Source organism: Lissotriton vulgaris, chromosome 7, assembly GCF_964263255.1.
Source record: "Lissotriton vulgaris chromosome 7, aLisVul1.2, whole genome shotgun sequence".
Classification (NCBI taxonomy): domain Eukaryota; kingdom Metazoa; phylum Chordata; class Amphibia; order Caudata; family Salamandridae; genus Lissotriton; species Lissotriton vulgaris.
Genome location: NC_141695.1, coordinates 1,231,973,294 through 1,231,994,978, shown reverse-complemented (window position 1 = coordinate 1,231,994,978; position 21,685 = coordinate 1,231,973,294). Strand labels below are relative to the sequence as shown.

At 42.9% G+C, this 21,685-nt stretch overlaps 1 protein-coding gene across 1 annotated transcript in view; it reads right to left on the bottom strand.

Moving 5' to 3' along the window:
• LOC147703292 (uncharacterized) overlaps nucleotides 1-21,685 on the bottom strand; it is a 195,301-nt gene that overhangs the window by 108,166 nt on the left and 65,450 nt on the right. The window contains exon 6 of the mRNA XM_086929489.1: nucleotides 3,597-3,662. Coding sequence (XP_086785615.1) covers nucleotides 3,597-3,662 — 66 coding nt within the window. The remainder of the gene's footprint in view (nucleotides 1-3,596; nucleotides 3,663-21,685) is intronic.

The window sequence follows — 21,685 nt, the reverse complement described above, 5'->3', positions numbered from 1 at the left end:
TGGATGTAAGGCTGGATGACTGAGTGAAAGGGTGGGCAGATGGACAAAAGGATGGATAGATGAGTGAAGGAGTGAAAGGATGGATGGATGAGAGAAAGGATGGGTGGGTATGTGAAAGGATGGATGAGTGATAGATTCAATGAATGGATTCATGAGTGGATGGGTAGATGGATGGGTAAGTGGATAGAAGGATGGAAGGTTAAGTGAAAGAGGGATGGAGAGAGAAAGGGAGGATGGGTGAATGGATGACTGAACGGGTGAATGGGTGGAAGGATGAGTGACTGGGGGTGTGTTACACTTACAACGCATCTTTTACGTCGCATTCCGTTACAACGCAGATTTTACAACGCGGGATCTATTACATCGGATGTCATTACAATGCATGGCATTACATCGCAGATGCTATTACAACGCATACTATTACATCGTAAGTATTGGTAAGTATTTAATTTTTTTTATTTTATTTAATATTATTTAATTGATTTAATTATTATTAATTATAAAAAAAATTGTATTTATGTTTTTAAATATTATAAATTAAATATATTAATTTAAGTGATTTTTTAAATAAGTATGAGTATAGGAGTATATGTTTTGGGGTACTGAGGTATGGTGTTTGGGTATTTTTAGGTTTTAGGGCAGGGTTTTGGGGTACAGGGGTGTTTTTAGGTTTTAGGGCAGGGTTTGGGTTTTGGGGTACAGGGGTGTTTTTAGGTTTTAGGGCAGGGTTTGGGTTTTGGGGTACAGGGGTGTTTTTAGGTTTTAGGGTAGGGTTTGGGTTTTGGGGTACAGGGGTGTTTTTAGGTTTTAGGGCAGGGTTTGGGTTTTGGGGTACAGGGGTGTTTTTAGGTTTTAGGGTAGGGTTTGGGTTTTGGGGTACAGGGGTGTTTTTAGGTTTTAGGGTAGGGTTTGGGTTTTGGGGTACAGGGGTGTTTTTAGGTTTTAGGGCAGGGTTTGGGTTTTGGGGTACAGGGGTGTTTTTAGGTTTCAGGGTAGGGTTTGGGTTTTGGGGTACAGGGGTGTTTTTAGGTTTTAGGGCAGGGTTTGGGTTTTGGGGTACAGGGGTGTTTTTAGGTTTTAGGGCAGGGTTTGGGTTTTGGGGTACAGGGGTGTTTTTAGGGCAGGGTTTGGGTTTTGGGGTACAGGGGTGTTTTTAGGTTTTAGGGCAGGGTTTGGGTTTTGGGGTACAGGGGTGTTTTTAGGTTTTAGGGCAGGGTTTGGGTTTTGGGGTACAGGGGTGTTTTTAGGTTTTAGGGTAGGGTTTGTGTTTAGGGATAATTAAATTATATTTACCATTTTAAAATTAATTAAAATATATTATATAAATTAAATTAATTATTTTACATTAATTACATTTTTGAATTAAATTAATTAAATTAAATAAATAATTATTATTAATTTAATTTCATTTAAAAAAATATGTACTTTAAACTAATTACTTTTTTTAATTAAATTAAATTAATTACTATTTTAAATAAAATTACATTTATTAAATAGATATTATTTAATTAAATTAATTTAATGACAATTTTAAAATGTCTTTTAATTAAATTATTTTAAATAAATTAATTACAATAAACTAAATAACATTTTTAAAAAAAGGTATACTTACCTATACTTACGATGTAATGCCATGCGTTGTAATAGCATTTGCGATGTAATGCCATGCATTGTAATGACATCCGTTGTAATGGATCCCGCGTTGTAAAATCTGCGTTGTAACGGAATGCGTTGTAACACAACGCGTTGTACTGACACCAATCCGTGACTGGGTAGATGAATGAGTAAGTGAAAGGATGGCTGGATAGGTAAATGGCTGGATGGATGAGTGAATAGAAGGATGGGTGGAAGAGTGGATGAATGAGTGTACGGATGAATAGGATAAAAGGGTGGATGGATGGATGGTTGGCTAATGGATGGATGAGTAAAAGGGTGGATGGAGGGAGGATGAGTGAAATGATGGATGGAAGGATACGTGAAGGATAGGTTTTAAATGGTTGAATTTGGACATGGGTAGGCATACCAATGGAAGGACAGAATGAATGGTGAAAGACTGAATGATGGATGAAAGTATGATTACACATTGTAAGCCCCATTATCTTAAGCAACATTTCCTATACATTGACTTTCACATTTATATGAGTCATTGTCTCTTTATAATATGTGTGTCTTGTAACGTACTCCAACACTCTGCCCTACATATTTGGTTTGAGTAGCACTATAAAAGAAATTAAATACACATAAGAGAGGGTCACCATTGGAGGGGGGTAGCAAGGCCACACTGGCCGGACCGGGCATCGGGCGTTTTCTGTGGGAAAGGTGGGTTGGGAGAAGAAGTTTTGTTACCACAAAAAGACCTGCACATTAGCTTAAAGCTGCACCCATACCAAAAAACCATGGATTCAACAATTGTCTCAACCTAATATAAACTTATTTTTACTTTTACGTAAGTGGTTTTCTATTTACTTACTTATATACTATTGCGCAACCTCCTCTGATGTGTCTGTAAAACATACCTTTTGTCCTGAATTTTGACCCTTTGTCCTGAATTTTTACACTCATTGTCCTTAATTTGCACCCATGCCAGTTGGTCACCCTATTTCCTAATAATCAATTGATCAGTGCATATTGGTTTATTGCGGATCAAAAACTGTCTATGTCCACTCTCTTCAACAGCTTCTTTTTTTTCTGTTGTATGGTGAACCTCCAGAGGCGTGATGCATATTAGGCCTGCACCAAAGGAAAGATGCAAAAGTGTGGTGGTCTCATGAACATGTGGTTAACTTCTTTACACTAAGGCTTGCAGTAAACGTGGCCTCATAATATTGATACGGCAAAATACATTATACTGCCATTTTGGCATTATAGGACACTGTAATACTGTATGTGGTATTACCACACCCACAAATACCATGTGTTTCAGGGGCAAGTTATCCAGTTCAAATCTGCAGGAATTTGCTCCTGCTAAAAAGTCCTGAAATTACGAAGTGATGTATTGAAATCATTGCAGTAACATCAATGTCTAATGCGATTCCAAACTGTAAATTGTTTTCTTATGGAATTGGTCTTAATTCAAAGGTAGTTGTGTCATATGGAAGTACCAGGTTATTCATCATGCAGCCCAAGTCCAAACGTATAACCAGAATCCTGGTATCCTTCTCTTCTTGATTGATCTGTGACCTCTGTCATTGTGGTACTGCTTACTTAGAACAAAGAGGATCTCGGGATAAAAAGTTAGGAAGTTATGTCCTCAGGCCCAGGTAAGGAGGTTAACTGTAATAACAGTAAAGGGCTGGCAATGGGGCATGCCACTCATACATAATGCTAGGACTGTGATGTGGAAGAGCAGGGCCAACATAATGAAAACTATAATAACACTATAAACATTAATAATACATTTATCCTTTTATTATTAAATGTTTAATTGCCATTTGTGCCCACTTAACATAAAACAAATATGTCCCATTTCCATGGCCAAAATAAACTATGTGATTGAATGATGCCCACTTTTTCTAAACATATTTGCAGATCCAGTATTTCATGAAGCAGGAATTAACCAAGGCCTTAAAACGTTAACATACATACATTGAACTTACCAATGCATTAAAGAGCTTGAGCCCCAGTTCCTTTAGATCTCCACCTAAGCCATTTAGTGCTGCTTCCTACAAGGCAATATCAAATAATGAATGCACATAAAATGTTATATGACCTCTTAATAGAATCAGTATACATTCTGGTTTATGTTCGCTTCAACGAGGACCACTGGTGGAGTAATGCATGCATGTTGTCCAACAACGACTCCAATAAGAAAGAGAGTCAGTCATGTTGATCTGTATTTTAGCACATCATTTTAAGATAGACAAAATAAAGTGCATTAAACCAGGGTAAACATTTTTTTTCTGCAATGATATAATTGATTTGCATGAAAACTGTCTGCACATTTGTTGTAAGGTGTATATTGTAATGATTTATTCTATGTTCTTATTTGGAAGGCTCACTATGTAAGTTTGTGTTGATGATCCGAGAGTCATATCTCAAGCCAAAGTGCAGCCGGACTGCACTTCGGTGGGCTTTGTATAGGGGAAACTTTAGTGGACTAAAACCACTCCTGCTCACTCGATATATCATTGATTGCTATGTTAAACTGATTTATGCACAACAGCATGAACATAAAGTGAGAACTGGAAGTGCAATTTTAAGGCACTCTCTCAGCCACCGTTTTGGTCTCACTTGTATCTTAAATAGATGAAGACCTGGAGCTGTGGTGTGTACAACCTTAGGTAGTGATAAATTGTGATTTGCCACTGGAACTTTAAATAATGTTTAGCATTAGAAGATTCTCTCAGACCAGGTGATATGATTGCAGAGTGTATTCTAGGACCGGGTTACATCAAAAGCCTCTCCTAACAAAACTTCATCATCCTCAAACTTTATTCGGTCCTGGGAACATAAAAGTACAATACATACACATTACACACCAAAAGTTTAAATACATATATAAAAGTGTAAAACTTTGCGCAATTAAACACAGCAGTTAATCAGTACGACTTAATCTCCTTATATCACAATTTGTAAAAGTAACATATTGCTGCCTGCTATTCAGTTCACATGTCCAAAAGATGCAGCTAACTTTTTTAATTTATTGTATAAAAGGCGAGGGAGCGCTATTTACTTTAAAATGGGATGTAGTCAATGGGGCTTAAAAATAACGATATCAAAACATTCCATAACCAGCATGGTCCGGACATCTCAAGAACAAATCAGGTCTTGTGTCATGGCCTTCCTTCTAATCCACCAAAAATGGCCCAGGAACTTTGTGATTGTGCACACAAACAATGGTCTTCTGTCAGATTTTAGTATGTGCAAAGCTACTCTAAAATCACGAGTTCCAAGTTGTCTATAAACAGGAATTAGCCATTTGTCCATTGGTTTTGTGTATGCAATGCAAGCATGGCCTATTGATTCGGTCAAGGCAGGGCAGCAAGGGCAACCTTTGGGTTGGTCAACATTACATAGCCAAGCGTTTGTAAATGCATTAGCCGGCAGACTACGGTGCCTAAATTGTAGGTAGAGCTTCCTTTCAGAAGGCAACTTGATGAGATCGAGATAGCTTTCTAAGGAGCCACTGATCTTGAAGTCTCTAAATTCTTCAATTAATCTTCCTTATTTACTGTTTCTACAAACATTCTGCTCAACCCAATCCCAATACAATATTTTAATTAGTTGTTTACTATACGTTGGTGGGCAATTAATGCTATGCCCTGGTAGCCCAATACTCAATACAAGGTTTCTAATGTGCTTTATGTAGCCTATTTTATTTGTGGAATCTAAAGCACAAACCTCATTAATTGCAGCCTCATATAATGCCGGTTCTCGGGTGGTGACAAGCCTCTGCCAAAATACGAGGGGGCAGAGCTTTGCTAGATCATTAATTGGTTTAATGCCCATATCTTGCTTAAGTGGGCAAAGTGGATTGATTTGCGGAAGGGACGCCAGATTCCTAAGAAACTTGTTCTCAGATGCTGTGAGATCACTTACTTTTTCCATGCCCCAGAGCTCTGCCCCATATAGTAAACTATTCACAGTTTTGCAATTATATAGCTCCAGGGCTGATGCGATTGGTCTTGTGTGGGTGAGACAATGTTCCTTTCCTAGGGCCCCATTTACCTGTGAGAACTTGAGGTAGGCCTTGTTAAGATGTTGTTACCAGGCCAACCCTTCCGACAATTTAATTCCTAGGTAATCAAAGCAAATCACTTTCTCTAGGGGGATGTTATCCAGGGTCGAGCTCCCTTTAATGGATTTATGGGTGTTCATCAGCATCAGTTTTGTCTTTGTGGTATTTATTTCGAAGGCGACTCTCGTCACAAAAAATCTTGAATAAATTCAGTAGTTTTTGCAGGCCCATGGGTGCTTTGGAAACAAGAAGGGTATCGTCTGCGAATAGGATAGTGGCTACTTTCTGATTCGCTAAAGAGGGAGTGCCAGCTAGAGTAACAGATAAGAATTCGACCACTTGGTTGATGTATAGTGAAAGTAAAGTTGGAGCCAGGACGCAGCGCTGGCGAATCCCCGCTGGATTTTAATGGGATCGTTGACATGGCCATGGCTGCCCCAACTTACCCTAGCAGAGTTCTCTCCGTGTATTCTTATTGGCAGCGCCAGGATTGCGGGTGGCATGCCCATCTCCTTGAGCACCCGCCAGAGATTATACCTAGGCATAAGGTCGAATGCTGACTTCAAATCAATGAATGCTATGTATACGCTCTCCTTGCCTAGTAGAACCATCTTCCAATAGAGAAGGAGGAGGCGGAAAACCTGATCTATTGCTCCAATTTTTTTACGAAACCCCTCTTGAAGGGATGAGAAGATATGTTTCATATCCATCCAGCCCTGGACTTTCACTAAAAATGAGCGACAGAAGAATTTTTGAACAGAGTCAATCAGGCTGATGGGCCGGTAGTTCGAGGGATTACTCCTATCGGCCTTTTTAAAAATGGGTATCACTTCAGCCCCCTTTCAAGATTCTGGGATACCTCCCCTAGCAATATCATTGGAAAGTGACAATATATAAGTTGTCCAATTGTCCCCGTCACAGTGAAAGAGATCCCCCGGAATGCCGTCCGGTCCAGGCAGTTTGGCGGGTATAATTTCCTCTATAGAGGGTCAATATGTCCTCCTTAGTGAATAAATGGCCTTGTGAAGACTGGAGTAGATCGAATGGAATTGGTTCCAAATCAAGGCCATGAAAAATCGAGTACAAGGCACCAAAATGCTCTTGCCACACATTAGGTGGTATATTAATATTAAGAGGGGGTGAGCTTTCAACGTTGCCCTTTCCCACAAGTACCCAGAATTCTATTGCATCCAGTTGGGAGCAAGCCTTCCCTAGTTCTTCTAATCCTCTTCTTATCCCAATCTGTTATTGCATTTGTTTGGGACAATTTATATTGCCTCCGTAGATCACATATCAGGGACCTGCACTCCGTTGTAAACAAGGAGTTTGCTTTAGCTAGTCTTTCCTGTTTTGGCCCATGGGTTTGTAAATGAACAATAAAGTTTCGAGCCAATTGGTCAAAGAACTTCGATTGCAGGGCACTAGTGTTTGCCGATGGGCCAACTCGCCTGATGTCAAAGTCAAAGTCAAAGTCAAGTTTATTTATTTGATTAATTAAAATCTTACAAAAAATGGTTTCAAAATATCACCAGAGAATAAAAACTTTAAAACACCATGTACATAATTATTGTAATATCGCCTGATGGAGATTGTATCACTACCAAGTGCATCTCAAGGTTTTTTTTAAGGTGTTAAGCTTGGACTCGTCCATCATAATTGTGGGCAATTTGAGGCAACGTTTATCATTAGTTGGTATCACCTCTTTTGTGGCAAGTCTGGCAAGGGATGTCCTACCCTTTTTGCCCCATGGATGTTCGACAGTCAGACTTATCAGATTGTGATCGCTTTCACAATTGTGGACTATGGACATATCAACCACGAATGGCCATAGAGCAAAGTCCACAAGTATATAATCTATTCGACTGGCACCATTTGGGGTAATGTAAGTCAACCCACCTCCCTTGTCAGAACAAGTTCTTCCATTTGTGGCCCACAGCCTATGTTCTAAGGTTAATGCATTCATCTGTAGGGCTGCTTGGGACCACTTCTTTATTGGTGGGAGCTCCAGGGATGGGACAGACCACAATTTATCCTCCTTGTTGGCCTCTTGGATATCGTCCCTATCAAGGGGCTCAAATTTGACATTGACATTGCCACCCAAAATTAGGGGATAGACAGCTTTCCTTGTGTCTGGCATCTTGTATAGACTTTGTAGAGTTGAAGATCTACCCCCTCTAGTGCTCCGTGCACAAACATCGTAGATGTCTAAACTCTTGCCTTTTTTTGCCTCTTAACCTGGCCCCAATGATGTCTGGATTATCAATAGAAAGCTCCTCAGTGTCGCAGTTTAGTGTGATACTAATCAGGGTTAGCAGCCCTGCTGAAGGACAGCCTTGTTTAGATGGCATTGCTGATTTATGGAGTGTCACGAATGCTGGAATGTGAGTGGGGGTCCGGCTCCAGGTTTCCTGCAAGACGCAGATGTCATGTGAATTGATGAGCTCAAGTCATTGGGGTAGACATAATTTGCCCCTTATTCTTATTTTAAGCTGCCTCTGGTCTGCGGGCTGGTGGAGAATCCGAGGGGGGGGAAAGAACGTCGATTTTAACAGCCGGAGGCATGATGTAGCTCCATATACTTTTGTCTCCAGCCTGGTGATCATCTCCCATACACAGTAGCCTCTGAGGAATGGAGGGGGTACTGTGGTGAGAATCATTGGCTCAATTACTAAAGGTAAACCCCCATTAAAGGAACAAACCATAGTGGGGTCAGGCTCAAAAGTTGTCGCAAACACATGTTTGTGTGGGGACTCTAATTGGAGTCAGTCATTCTGGGATAGAGGCGAGGATGGAGATCCCCTTAGTGGCTTCAGACTGGACTTATGTTGTGCCACAGAATTAAGGATATTCGGCTTGAGTTTGATGTTTGATTCCTAACAAAACAGTTAACTGGCTACTCAACTGACTAACATTCTTTATCTAAACCTCCCAAGATTTTAAATATAGATTAACATTAGCATACAAACCACATTTTTTTAGATCTGGCCTCACAGCGCAGCTGTCACTAGGCCTTATATGATCAACAGAAAAGAGCTTTCAAAAGCACTATTAAAAAGCAGCTGAGCTCCAGCCACATGTTGGTTTACCTTCTGTACAGCATTTGATTTGGCATATGTTGTATGCTTCCACTGAAAAAGAGAACTTGAGTTGCACGTTTTGGATTGTGGGAAAGGTTAGAATCAATACAGCTGGACTGAGATGGTTATTGTGGCAAGGCAATGATCAATGATATAAGCCAGATCTGTTTAGCATGAAGGGTATGATAAAGACACAAGGCCCCACAAATGTATTGCAAAAAGCATGTTTAAATCATTATGCAATTAAAGGTGAATTAGTATTACTCAATACTAAAGCCTTTAGAGTGGAAGTGTGTTACATGGGATCTCCAGATTGCATTAGTATGCAAGGGTTTTGGTGTTGGATACCCCATATGACAAACTGTAGAGCTAAACGATGTAAACTGTAATCATTCTTGCTAAGCCTTGTTAGGAGATATAGGGGCAGATTTTCAAAACTTTTGGACTGGTTTAGCGTCACAAAAGTGACGCTAACTAGCGCAACTTTGTGTTTTGCTATTTTCTTTCCAGCGCAAAACTTGTTTTGCGCTGGAAAGTACCCTGTAAGTAGCGCAACGCAGCCCCAAGCACTGCTTTGCATTACTTTGCGCCGAGAGGGCGTGACATGGGTGCTACATGGGCGTTCCTATGCAAACACCCATGCCTTTTGACGCAAAACCAAATTTACAAATATTTTTTAACATTGGTTTTGCGCCAAAAGTTAACGCCCCTTCAAAGGAGGCGCTAGCAGAGAAATGCTTTCATTTCTCTGTGCTTTTCCGACTTTCCATGCGTGCTGCACTCTGCAGCATGTATGCAAAGTGGGAAAAGCTTTGCATCGTGCCTTGCATAGTGTTTTGTACAGAAAGGGTGCCCTTCCTATACAAAACCTATGCTACACTGATGCACACATCCTAGTGCTGCGGTGCTAAGGAGTGTGCATGACGCACAGCAGCTGAAATCAGCACCAGCACAAGGGAAAGGGGAGGAGAGAGCCTTATCTCTGAAGATATAGTGCTCGGCTGCTCCCTCCCTGTGGCGCAACGGGTGGCTTCCCTGCATTGCTCGACTTTTTTTAAAACCCCCCCCATAGTATTTTCCAATGCTAACTATAATTTTATATGCATTTCTATTTTATGGCTTTATGCCTGAATGTTGTCTTGTAGGAAGGTTTCTGCTGAACACAATAAGCATGACTTAGTTATGGTGACAAGCCATTGATTAAGGCTGCATTCCTCATTGGTTCTTCGGAGAAAGTTATGTCCAATGCCATATGTCTAATCTGTTTATTATGAAATATGATGAGAGGGCGGAGCCAACTGCCTTGGCCTGAGACCGCGGGTGGCTTGAGCTCTTCTCTGTCCGTGATACCATGGCCGCTCTAGAACTCCACACCTGCCCTTGCCGGCATGAAAGTGGTGCACTTAGGCATGCGACGGCCATGGGATTCCCCTGGCAACCAGTTTTCTGACTGTTAGAGGTGTGGAGCAGGGTGGAAAGCCTTTGGCACACTGCCTTGTACACGTAGACCACGCTAGCTCCCGGCGGCACTGCATTGAGGAACCCTGCCTCCCTCCTGAATTGCCTGGCTGGGCAGAGGACCACTGGAGTGTCATGCCTCTGCTCTAATAGGTTGCCCAACCTGGAGGATGGGGTGAGTTGTGCAGAGCTGCGAACGGGTGAAACTAAGAACAAGATGGCGATCCTATTCTGAGCATGGTGGTTGTCTTCTCTCTTTGTGGATGAACTAGCATTTTCCACTCCCTGCTGCCCCGGGGGTCGCACACATGAAGTTGGAGGTCTTGCTGGGACAGATTACTTGCCTTTTGCTGCATCGGAGGCCCTGGGACATACAGACCCTCAGGATTAAACTGGTGGTCTGCCCCATGGGCCCGCCTCATTTTGGGAGTCCAATGGGTCAGGATTTTGGCCCAATCAACTTGACGGCCTGTGCTGAATGAGGGGCTGCACTTTCAGCCTTGGGAACACTCTGTTGGTGCCTGGGGCAGCCTTGAGTGCTGGAATGTGCTGTCAATCAATCAATCAATCAGAGAATTTGTAAAGCACGCTACTTACCCATGAGGGTCTCAAGGCGCTGAGGGGTGCTGCTCCTGTTCGAAGAGCCAGGTCTTGAGGAGCCTTCTGAAGGTGAGCAGGTCTTGGGTCTGCCGCAGATTGGTGGGGAGGGTGTGCCAGGTTTTTTTCGGCGAGGAAGGAGAAGGATCTGCCACCGGAGGTTGTTCGATGGATGCGTGGGATGGCGGCGAGGGCGAGGCTGGCGGAGCGGAGCTGGGGGGCAGGGGTGTAAAAGTTGAGTCTGTTGTTCAGGTAGGCTGGTCTAGTGTTGTGGAGTGCTTTGTGTGCATGGGTGAGGAGCTTGAAGGAGATCCTCTTGTTGACGGGGAGCAAGTGCAGGTCTCTTAGCTGGGAGGTGATGTGGCAGTGGCGGGGGACGTTGAGGATCAGTCGGGCGGAGGTGTTTTGGATTCTTTTTAGTCGTCACTGGTGTTTGGCCGGGATTCCTGCGTAGAGTGCATTGCCGTAGTCCAGCCTGCTGCTGATGAGGGCTTGGGTCACTGCTCTTCTTGTTTTGGTCGGGATCCACTTGTAGATTCTGAAAAGCATGCGAAGGGTGTTGTAGCAGGACGAGGATATGGTGTTGACCGGTTAGACATGGAAAGGAAGGGGTCGAGGATGAATCCTAGGTTGCGCGCGTGGTCCGCGGGCGTTGGAGAAGTACCCAGTGTGGTCGGCCACCAGGAGTCGTCCCACGCAGAGGGGGTGGGGCCTAGGATGAGGACCTCTGTCTTGTCCGAGTTCAGTTTCAGACGGCTGCTCCTCATCCACTCGGCGACGGCATTCATTCCCTCGTGGAGGTTGGTTTTGGCGGTGTGCGGGTCCTTGGTGAGGGAGAGGATGAGCTAGGTGTCGTCGACGTAGGAGATGATATTCAGGTTGTGCTGGCGGGCCACTTGTGCGAGGGGGGTCATGTAGACGTTGAACAGGGTCGGGCTGAGGGATGAGCCTTGGGGTACGCCGCAGATAATATCGGTTGCTTCGGATTGGAAGGGCGGGAGGCGGACTCTCTGGGTTCTGAAGTTTCGCTGTTGTCTAGCTGTCGCCTGATGTCATCTGTGGCAGCGATGAGGGCAGTCTCTGTGCTGTGGTTGCGTCTGAATCCTAATTGGGATGGGTCAAGGATGTTGTTGTCCTCGAGGTGGCGGGTCAGCTGCATGTTGCCGATTTTCACGGTGACCTTCGCCTGGAAGGGGAGCAGGGAAATGGGCCGGATGTTCTTGAGGTCTTTGGGGTCTGCCTTGGGCTTCTTCAGGAGGGTGTTGATTTCGGTGTGCTTCCAGCTTTCCAGGAATGTCGCTGTGTCGAAGGAGATGTTGATGACCTTCCGTAGTTGGGGTGCGATGGTTGCATCAGCTTTGTTGAAAATGTGGTGTGGGCAGGGGTCTGATGGAGATCCTGAGTGTATGGAGTTCATGACCTTGCGTGTCTCTTCGTGTTGATGTGGTACCACTAGGTCAGCTAGTTGGTGCAGGTGGCATTCGAGGTGGGGTCTGTAGCGGTCGGGCAGATGAGGAGTTGAAGCTGTCATGGATAATGGCGATTTTGCGATGGAAGAAGGTGGCCAGTGAGTCGCACAGATCTTGCGAGGGCGGGATGTCGTTGGTGTTGACGCTGGGGTTGGAGAGTTCCTTCACTATGTTGAAAAGTTCTTTGCTGTCATGTGCGTTGGTGTCCAGTCGGGCTTTGAAGGACGTTCTCTTGGCTGTTCTGATGAGGTGTTGATGTCTGCGGGTGGCGTCCTTGTGGGTTGTGTGGCTGTCTGGTGTGCGGTTGTGGAGCCATTTCATCTCCAGCTTCCGGCATGTACGTTTGGAGGTCTGGAGTTCTTCAGTGAACCAGGCGGCTTTCTTGCTGGAGTCGTTGATGGAGGGTTTCTTGATCGGGGCGAGGGTGTTGGTGCAGTCGTCGATCCACTGTCTGCTGTCACTGAAGCCCCCTGGATGTGTGGGTGAGTGCCCGGAATTACGGGTGGTGCTTTGCCTCATATCGTGCTAAGGGTCCTGGATGCTGGCAGGACTTGCTGGACCTGGGCTCTCTGGGATGTGTTTGGCCCTCCAATTAGTTAGGCTAAAGGAACAACAGAGAGACTCCACCTCTCCTCCATTGGGGCCCTATGGTAACAATTCTGTTATTTGTGGTGTGTTGTGCTACTGGCTTGGGGGGCTGTTTCCACTTCATCATGTGTATGCTGTTAGTGGGGCTGATGGTCTGAATTGCTCCTCATTCCCGAACAACAGTTGAGCTGCTCAGGCTACCGCCCTGTAAACATGCTTGTGGTATTAGGCACGACTGCAATCAGAGGGGAGTTGGGCCTTGTAGGTTAGGTGCCTCCTGGGGCCCCAACACAAGCTGTCGTTTGGCGGGGTGGCTACTTGGAGCTCCATACTGCTTTACCGGAAGTATCATGGGGAGCACTTGAAGGCCCAAAGAGGATGTAGCCATCAGCGCCCCCAGGAGGGGATCAAGCTGGGCATTGGGCCTGGGGATAAGACGTATATGATTGGCAACTTTGAGATACTCTTGGAGGCCATTGTTTCCTCTGGTGAGCGCTTAGACAGCAACAACTATTTGCTGTGGGTGGAACTGGGTCTCATCCGTGAAAACTGTTGAAGGTGGTCAACTCACTGGAGAGCACGGTGCAGTCTCTGACCCCAACTGTCAAAACAGTGGAACACTGCATCATGACTCTCAAGGGGCAAGCTCGTTGCCTGGTGGCCCTGCTGGATGATCAGGAACGTAAATGCCGCAATTATGTCCATATTGTTTGGCTGCCCGAGAGGATAGAGGGGGGCTCACTGCTGGCATATCTGGCGGAGTGGGTACAGGAGGTGGTGGTCCCGGATGGCCATTCCAAACACTTTGCCTTACAGCCTGCACACATAGGGGCCTATTAAATGTATAACAAATAATGTCAAATAAATTAAATAATACATATAATAAAATAAACACTTTTAGAAATAAAAATTGTTAAAAATTATAGGTAATAAATATAATGTGAAAATAAATTAATCATACATGTATAAAATATAAATATATATATTTACATAATGACATTAATATATAATAGTTTGAATACATTATAAAATGTTAGACATATTAAAAATTATAAATACATATATGTACATACACCTGCAACATAAAAATAGAATATATATATAAATATATAATAAAGTAAAATGTTAAAATATATATATTTTTAAACTACATTTTAAACTACCTTAACTGCAATAGTAGGGAAAATGTTGGATAGCGAAGGGGATAACATTTCTATTTCCACTTCAGGGAGTGCAACTGAAGGGAAAGTATTGGATAGCGGAGGGGAATAATTTACTACAGTAGCGAAAGTATTGGATAGCGGAGGGGAATACTTTACTATTCCCGCTCCAGGGAGTGCAACAATAGGGAAACTGTTGGAAAGCATAGGGGTAAAAGTTATTATTCCCACTCCAGGGATATCAACAGTAGAGAAAGTGCTGGATAGCAGAAGGGAATAATTTATTATTCCCACTCAAATGAATGCAACAGTAGGTAAAGTGTTGGATAGTGTAGGGAATAAAATTACTATTCTCACTCCAGGGAGTTCAACAGTAGGGAAAGTGTTGGATAGCGAAGAGGTAAACATTACTGTTCCTACTCCAGGGAGTGCCACAGTAGGGAAAGTTTTGGTTATCGTAGTGGTAAAAATTACTATTCCCACTCCAGGGATGGCAACAGTAGGGAAAGTGTTGGATAGCGGAGGGGAATAATTTACTATTTCCACTCCAGCAAGTGCAACAGTATAGAAATTTGGACAGGGGAGGGGATAAAAATTACTATTTCTACTCCAGAGAGTGCAACAGTAGGGAAAGTGTTGGATAGCGAAGGGGTAAAAATTACTGTTCCCACTCCAGTGAGTGAAACAGTAGGGAAAATGTTGGATAGCGTAGGGGTAAAAATTACTATTCACACTCCAGCAAGTGCAACAGTAGGGAAAGTGTTGGATAGCAGAGGGAATAATTTACTATTCCCACTCCAGGGAGTGCAACAGTAGGGAAAGTGTTGGATAGCGTTGGGGTAGAAACAAATATTGCCACTCCAGAGATAGCAACAGTAGGGAAAGTGTTGGTTAGCGTATCGGTAAAAAGTACTGTTCCTACTCCAAGGAGTGGAACAGTAGGGAAAGTGTTGGATAGGGGTGGGGAATAATTTACTATTCCCACTCGAGCAAGTGCAACAGTAGAGAAAATGTTGGATAGCAGAGGGGATAACATTTACTATTCACACTCCAGAGAGTGCAACAGTATGGAAAGTGTTGGATAGCAGAGGGGATAAAATTACTATTCCCACTACAGCGAGTGCAACAGAAGAGGAAGTGTTGGATAGCAGAGGCAAATAATTTTCTATTCCCACTCCAATGAGTGCAACAGTAGGGAAAGTGTTGGATAGCAGAGGGAATAAAATTACTATTCCCACTCCAGTGAGTGAATCAGTAGGGAAGGTGTTGGATAGTGGAGGGGTAAACATTACTGTTCCCACTGCAGCAAGTGCAACAGTAGGGAGAGTGATGGGTAGCGGAGGGGAATCATTTACTTTTGCCACTCTAGCAAGTGCAACATTAGGGAAAGTGTTGGATAGAGGAGGGGAATATTTTACTATTCCCACGCCAGCAAATTAATTAACAGTAAATACATTTTTTTTAATAATTACAAATATTTTACATCCCACCTTATTCCCTTATAAATGACACTACCAATGTCTTAAAACATGACACAATTAACATAATTTATAACAATTATTTAATTAAATAATAACAATTAACAAGCAAATTAAAAACAATTATTAATAAATCAATTCACACAATTACCCCTATAATTTTAACCATGAAAAAATCCATACTAATATAATAAAGAGAGACCCCAAACCTTTGAGGCAGGTAATCTCAGGAACCACAGAACCAATCACAACACCCAATACAGCGTTGGAAAGGGCAGTTACAGCAGAAGGACATAGGCTATGCAGACACCCACCATATACATTTAAAAGGTAAAAGAACCGTGCCAGCAAAGTATTCCCTTGTGGGTGTGTCTGCGTTGTGCTGTGAGCGTGTGCTGGGGGCGTGACAAACGCTGGGGGAGTGTGGTATTTTTCGCTCTTCATGCCATGTCTCATATTGTGTGCTAATCCCACCATGCTCCCTTTAAATACCCCTGCACCCCATAATCATAACCCACCCTTACTCCTTAAAATACCCAAACACCCTTAAACACTAACCCATCTTAACCCTTTAATATACCCTGTACCCCACAACCGAAACCTATCCCTAAACTCTAAAAATACCACTGTACCCCAAAACCCAAACCTAGCCCTGAACCCTATAAATACCCCTGTACCTCAAAACCCAAACCTACCCCTGAACCCAAAAATACCCCTGTACCCCAAAACCCAAACCCAGCCCTGAACCCTAAAAATACCACTGTACCCCAAAACCCAAACCTAGCCCTGAACCCTAAAATACCCCTGTACCCCAAAACCCAAACCTAGCACTGAACCCTTAACATACCCCTGTGCCCCAAATCCCAAACCTACCCTTGAGCCCTAAAAATACCTCTGTACCCCAAAACCCAAACCTAGCCCTGAACCTTAAAAATAACCATGTACCCCAAAACCCAAACCTACCCCTGAACCCTAAAATAACCCTGTACCCCAAAACCCAAACCTAGCCCTGAACCCTAAAAATACCCCAGTACCCCAAAACCCAAACCTACCCCTGAACCCTAAAAATACCCCTATACCCCAAAACCCAAACCTAGCCCTGAACCCTAAAAATACCACTGTACCCCATAACCCATACCTATCTCTAAACCCTAAAACTACCCCTGTACTCCATAACCCAAAACTATATCTGAACCCTTAAAATACCCAAACACCTCAAAACATATACCTCAGTACCCCAAAACATATACCCCCATACCCATACTTACCTTATCTAAACATTTTTAAAAAACATGCTTTTACCATTCATGCATTTACAACGAATTTTGTTGTAAATGTATGCGTGGTAAAAGCATATAAGATATAATGCCATGGGTTAAAATGGCATTGCGGAGTCATGGTACTTTTGTAATGAAAGTATGCAGAGTGATGGTATGCGGAAAGAAAGTTGAGGAATAAAGGGTGTTTACCCTCCCCCGGTAAGTACATTGGTGGCACGGCGGCCCACATCTCCAGCAACATAATCATATTTTTTCACCACCCATTTGAAAAACTCACAGGTCTCTCTCATTGATGGCCAGCACCGACATACACTTTTAGACACACCTCCTGCCACAAGTTCTAGAATTGCGAACTTTAGAGCTGGGAAGCTACGTTCGAATCTCGGCATCAGCTCAACATCCTGTGATTCCAGGCAAATCGCTTTGTCTCCCCGTGCCTACCACAAATGAATGTGTTCTTCTGTAATGTAAATTGTGCTCATGCCATGTTGTCGAGTTCGCGCTATATAATATTGCAAGGAAAAATAAAGTAGGGAAACTCGAGTTCACACACTACTGAACGCGCACTCTTAAGTGCATCAGCAGTGCACTGTGAATCGGAGCGTTTCACAGGCCTGTCACAGATAAGAAATGCTATCAAAACGAAATCATACAAAACAATATGCTACTGGCGGGCAGCAATTCATACCCGGACAACATCGGGACGGGCTGCTAGTATTATATATAAATATTTAAAAATATATAAAAATGTAATTACTTCCCACCCTACTCTCCTATCAAACCACAACCTGCTCCTTAAAAAATGACATAATAAACATAATTAACAATTAATTAATAATTATTAATAACCAATTAATAATAAAAAATCCACAATTAACAATATAAAATATTGAATGCATAAATAATATTTCATGAAAAATATTAATTGATTAATTATAATTAAATTACTTTTCACCCTACTCCCCTATAAACTCACAACCCACTCCTAAACAAATGACACAATTAACATAATTACCAATTCAATAATTATTATTATTAACCAAATTATTAGCTACTTAATAATAAACTAATTTGCACAATTAACAATATAAAATATTAAATACATAAATATAAATTAATTATTATAATTAAATTACTTCCTACCCTACTCCCCTATAAACTCACAACCAGCTCCCCCCAAAATTAGACAATTAACATAATTACAAATTAACTAATAATACTTAAAAACCAATTAATAATTCATTAATAATAAATTAATTATCCCATTTACAATATAAAATATTAAATACATGACTATTAATTAATAACATATTAATTATTGAATTATAATTACATTACTTCCCACCGTATTCCCCTTTAAACCCATAGCCCTCTATGAAACTAAAATGCAAAATTTAGTTACAAAATTAATAACTTCTAAAAATTATTGACATTTTTCTTATAATTAAATTACTTCCCACAATATTCCACTATAAACCCACAACCCGCTACAGCATTAAAACGGCAAATGTACTTTACATTTTTTTTAGAACTTCTAAAAATGTAACACATATGTTAAAAAACAAATGCAATACTTAGACAAAAATATAGAATACATATATTTAAAATACATACTAAAATACATAACACTAACTCAAACAAAAATGTTTTTAACAACAATATTTTTGCAAATGATAATAATGACTTCAACATTTTTTAAAACGATATTACTTACCTTATACTCCATATTCTTGACCACGATATTAGTGCAAGTCGACATAAACAACTCGATATTATGTCTGTTTACGCTCCATGAGGGCTCTTCTCCACTTCCATCACTGGAACATAATACTCCGCCTCCTAGTCGGAACTCAGTTATCCCAAGGCGTGAGGACTCTGTACTTGGGTCACTCCTGTGTCGTTGGATGATATTGTTTACCAATGTTTGTGCTAGCACTGTTCTTTTACATTTCCCTATTGTTCTTCTTATTTGCTTCTGCTAGTGTGTCGGTGTGAGGATTGCATGTGTGGTTCATTCCTCCTGTGTGTAATCCGGACATGAGATGGTCCTGCACTAGACCAACGGTTCCAACCTGGCACTTTGATCTGGCAATGCTGGAAGATCAGGCCTTCCGGGTCCTGTTGGGTTAACTTATCTTGATTTTGATTAGACAACGCAGGCTCAGCCTCGTCAATAGAAGTTGAATGGGAGGCCATGAAAGTTGTGCTTAGAGGTTATTGGATCTATTATAAAGTGAGGGTAAGTTACCACCCTCGGTTAGATACCAGGTGGTTGATTAGCTCCTGCGGGGGCTAGAATGGACTCCAGATGGGTGGCGTAAAATGCTGGAGGAACGAAAGAAGTTGTTTGAATTGGTTGAACGCATGCAGTGCCTTGACTTTAAGTCATCTGTGACTAAGGCCCATGTTGATAGGGGCAAAGTCTAGATGGATGTTGCCTTGGCTTCTTCAGGCTGAGAACCAGGGACATATTATCCTTCAGGTGCGTGACTCTTTGGGCAGAACATCTTAACCAAGCACGAGATTGGTGAAGCCTTTCTCATCCATTACTGTGAGTTGTATTCGGCAGAGGCCAGGTGTGGTGAGGTAGATGTATATATGTATTTATGTATGTATTTGCCTTGATAAAGTGCTCTGTAACCCTATGGGCATCCTGGCGCTGAAACACAGTAAACTAAAGATAAAGACGCAGCTGCAGAAACTGACCGGCCGGCTAGTTAGACTCTGGGAAAAAGCCAGGTCTTGACTTTCTTTTGGAACAGCAGCAAATCATGTATTTGCCTCAATTCCGAGGGGAGGCTGTGTCATAAGTGAGCTGCTGCTAAGCCAAAAGCTTGTCCTCCTATTGTAGATCTCTTAATCTTTGGAATGACTGCAAGATTAGCTGCTGAAGAACGCAAACTACGTGCAGGTACATACCATCCAAACCTAGCCTGAAGCGGTTTGGGTCCAAGTCCGTGAAGCGTTCTAAAGGCAATGCACAAGGACTTGTACATATCCTTTGTCTCACTGGGAGCCAATGCAGGTCAGCCAAGATGTGTTGGATTATATTGCAGGTTCCATGCTGGTTGCACTCAACCCTGCGGAGACAGAACAGTTGGAGGTGGAAATCCCTGAACAGGAAGTCAGGGGTACCTATTCAGGACATCGCCCTGTAGAAGGTGCCGGGCCTCCATGCTCCCAGTAGTGTTTTAATCTGCGTATTCTCTAGTTCTTGTTTTCAACTTGTGGCCCTCTTTACTGACTACTGTCAGAAGGGTATGCTTCATTTTGCTTCTCTGTTATGTTGCTATTGTGTTTCTCCCAAAGTAAGACAAAGATCCTCCCCTCCTTGATTCCTACCGCCTTCTCCATGCTTAACACAGATTATAAGGTTTTGCGTAAAGTGTTGGCTGCCCGCTTGCTTCCCCACATGTGCTCCGTGGTGCATGCCAATCAGACAGGCTTCATTCCCATGCATAGTACTATGCTTAATATATGGCAGTTGCTCCTCGCTCTAGATCAATGTGAGTCTGCCATAGAGAGCATTGGTCTTCTCTACGGACATTCGAAAGGCCTTTGACTCGCTCATGTGGGAGTTTTTATATGCTACTATATTTGGCATGGACTTGGGTCTTGACTTCGTCCAGTGAACAAAGCTCCTTTACACTTGTCTGCTAGCTCTAACTCACACTGACTCTCTGATATCAGAAGCCTTTGTAGTTTAGCAGAGTACCCAGCAGGGTTGTCCTCTTTCCCCTTATTATTTGCAATTGCAATGGAACTGTTCACTCGTACAGTTGGCTTAGGCTATCACTATAGTGGACTGTGTCTTAGTGCCGAGTCCGTGTTTCTTTCTTTATCTGAGGACAATATGTTATTCTATTTGAACTAATCTACAGGGGATGGTGAAGGGTTTCATGGAGTTTGGTCTTCACTCAGGGCTAGAAGTTAACTAGAGTAAATCCTTTGTGTGCCCTGGCTCTGGGCTGGTAATAGCACACTATCAGATACCTGGGAGTCTCTATCTATCAGTCGCCGGATTTACTTTTCAATGACAACTGTGACATCACACTTGCTGGATTGTGGCGATCAGTGGCATTTTGGACTATGTTGCTGCTTCCCTTGAGTGGCAAGGTTGTTGTCTCCAAGATGGCCATCTTGCCCAGTCTCCTCTATCTGTTTGTGACTCTCCTGCTTCAGTTGCCCCGGAGGTTGTTTTGAGCACTAAATAGTTTCTTTGTGACCTTCTATTGGGGTGTGAGACAAAGATGTGTGGTGTTTTGGGAACTACACTTCCTGGGGCAGGAGGGTGGTTTGGCAGCCCCAGATCTGGAATAGTATTATCTAGCATGGCAGTTGCAATGGGTGGCATGCTGGCGGTCCAACCTATGGGATGCTGTGGGTGCTCAGTAAAGTGGTTTCCAACTAGGGAGGCACAGACCAGGATCTTGTTAAGGCCCCCCGGCATCTGGTATGTGGAATTTGAATTTGCTCATTAGAACAGCATGCTATGTCTGGGCTAGGGCCATGAGGAGGATGCATGCCAGGATGCCATATACACGTGAGCTCCCGCTCTTGGTGGCTCGGCATTGGGAGTGACATGGGAGTTGGTCTGGACTCTGCTGCTGAACGTTGGCCAGGGATGTGGTGCAGGACAATTTCTTTGTGGGGGTGAATATTGGCTGTTCTTAACCTTCTGGGAGTCTTACAACACCCCAGGTGGGCATTTCTTGCTGCATAGCACACTGGTATGTATAATCCGCGAGTGAAGGAACCCGGGATCGGTGACGCCACCAAGCATGATTGTCTTTGCCTTCTTTTCCTCCTCACGGGGCAGCTGAAGGTGGTCATCCTACTGTGCAAGGCCCTCCTGCAAGGGACCGAGTTAGACCATTGCCGAGCTCCGGATGCATTGAGAC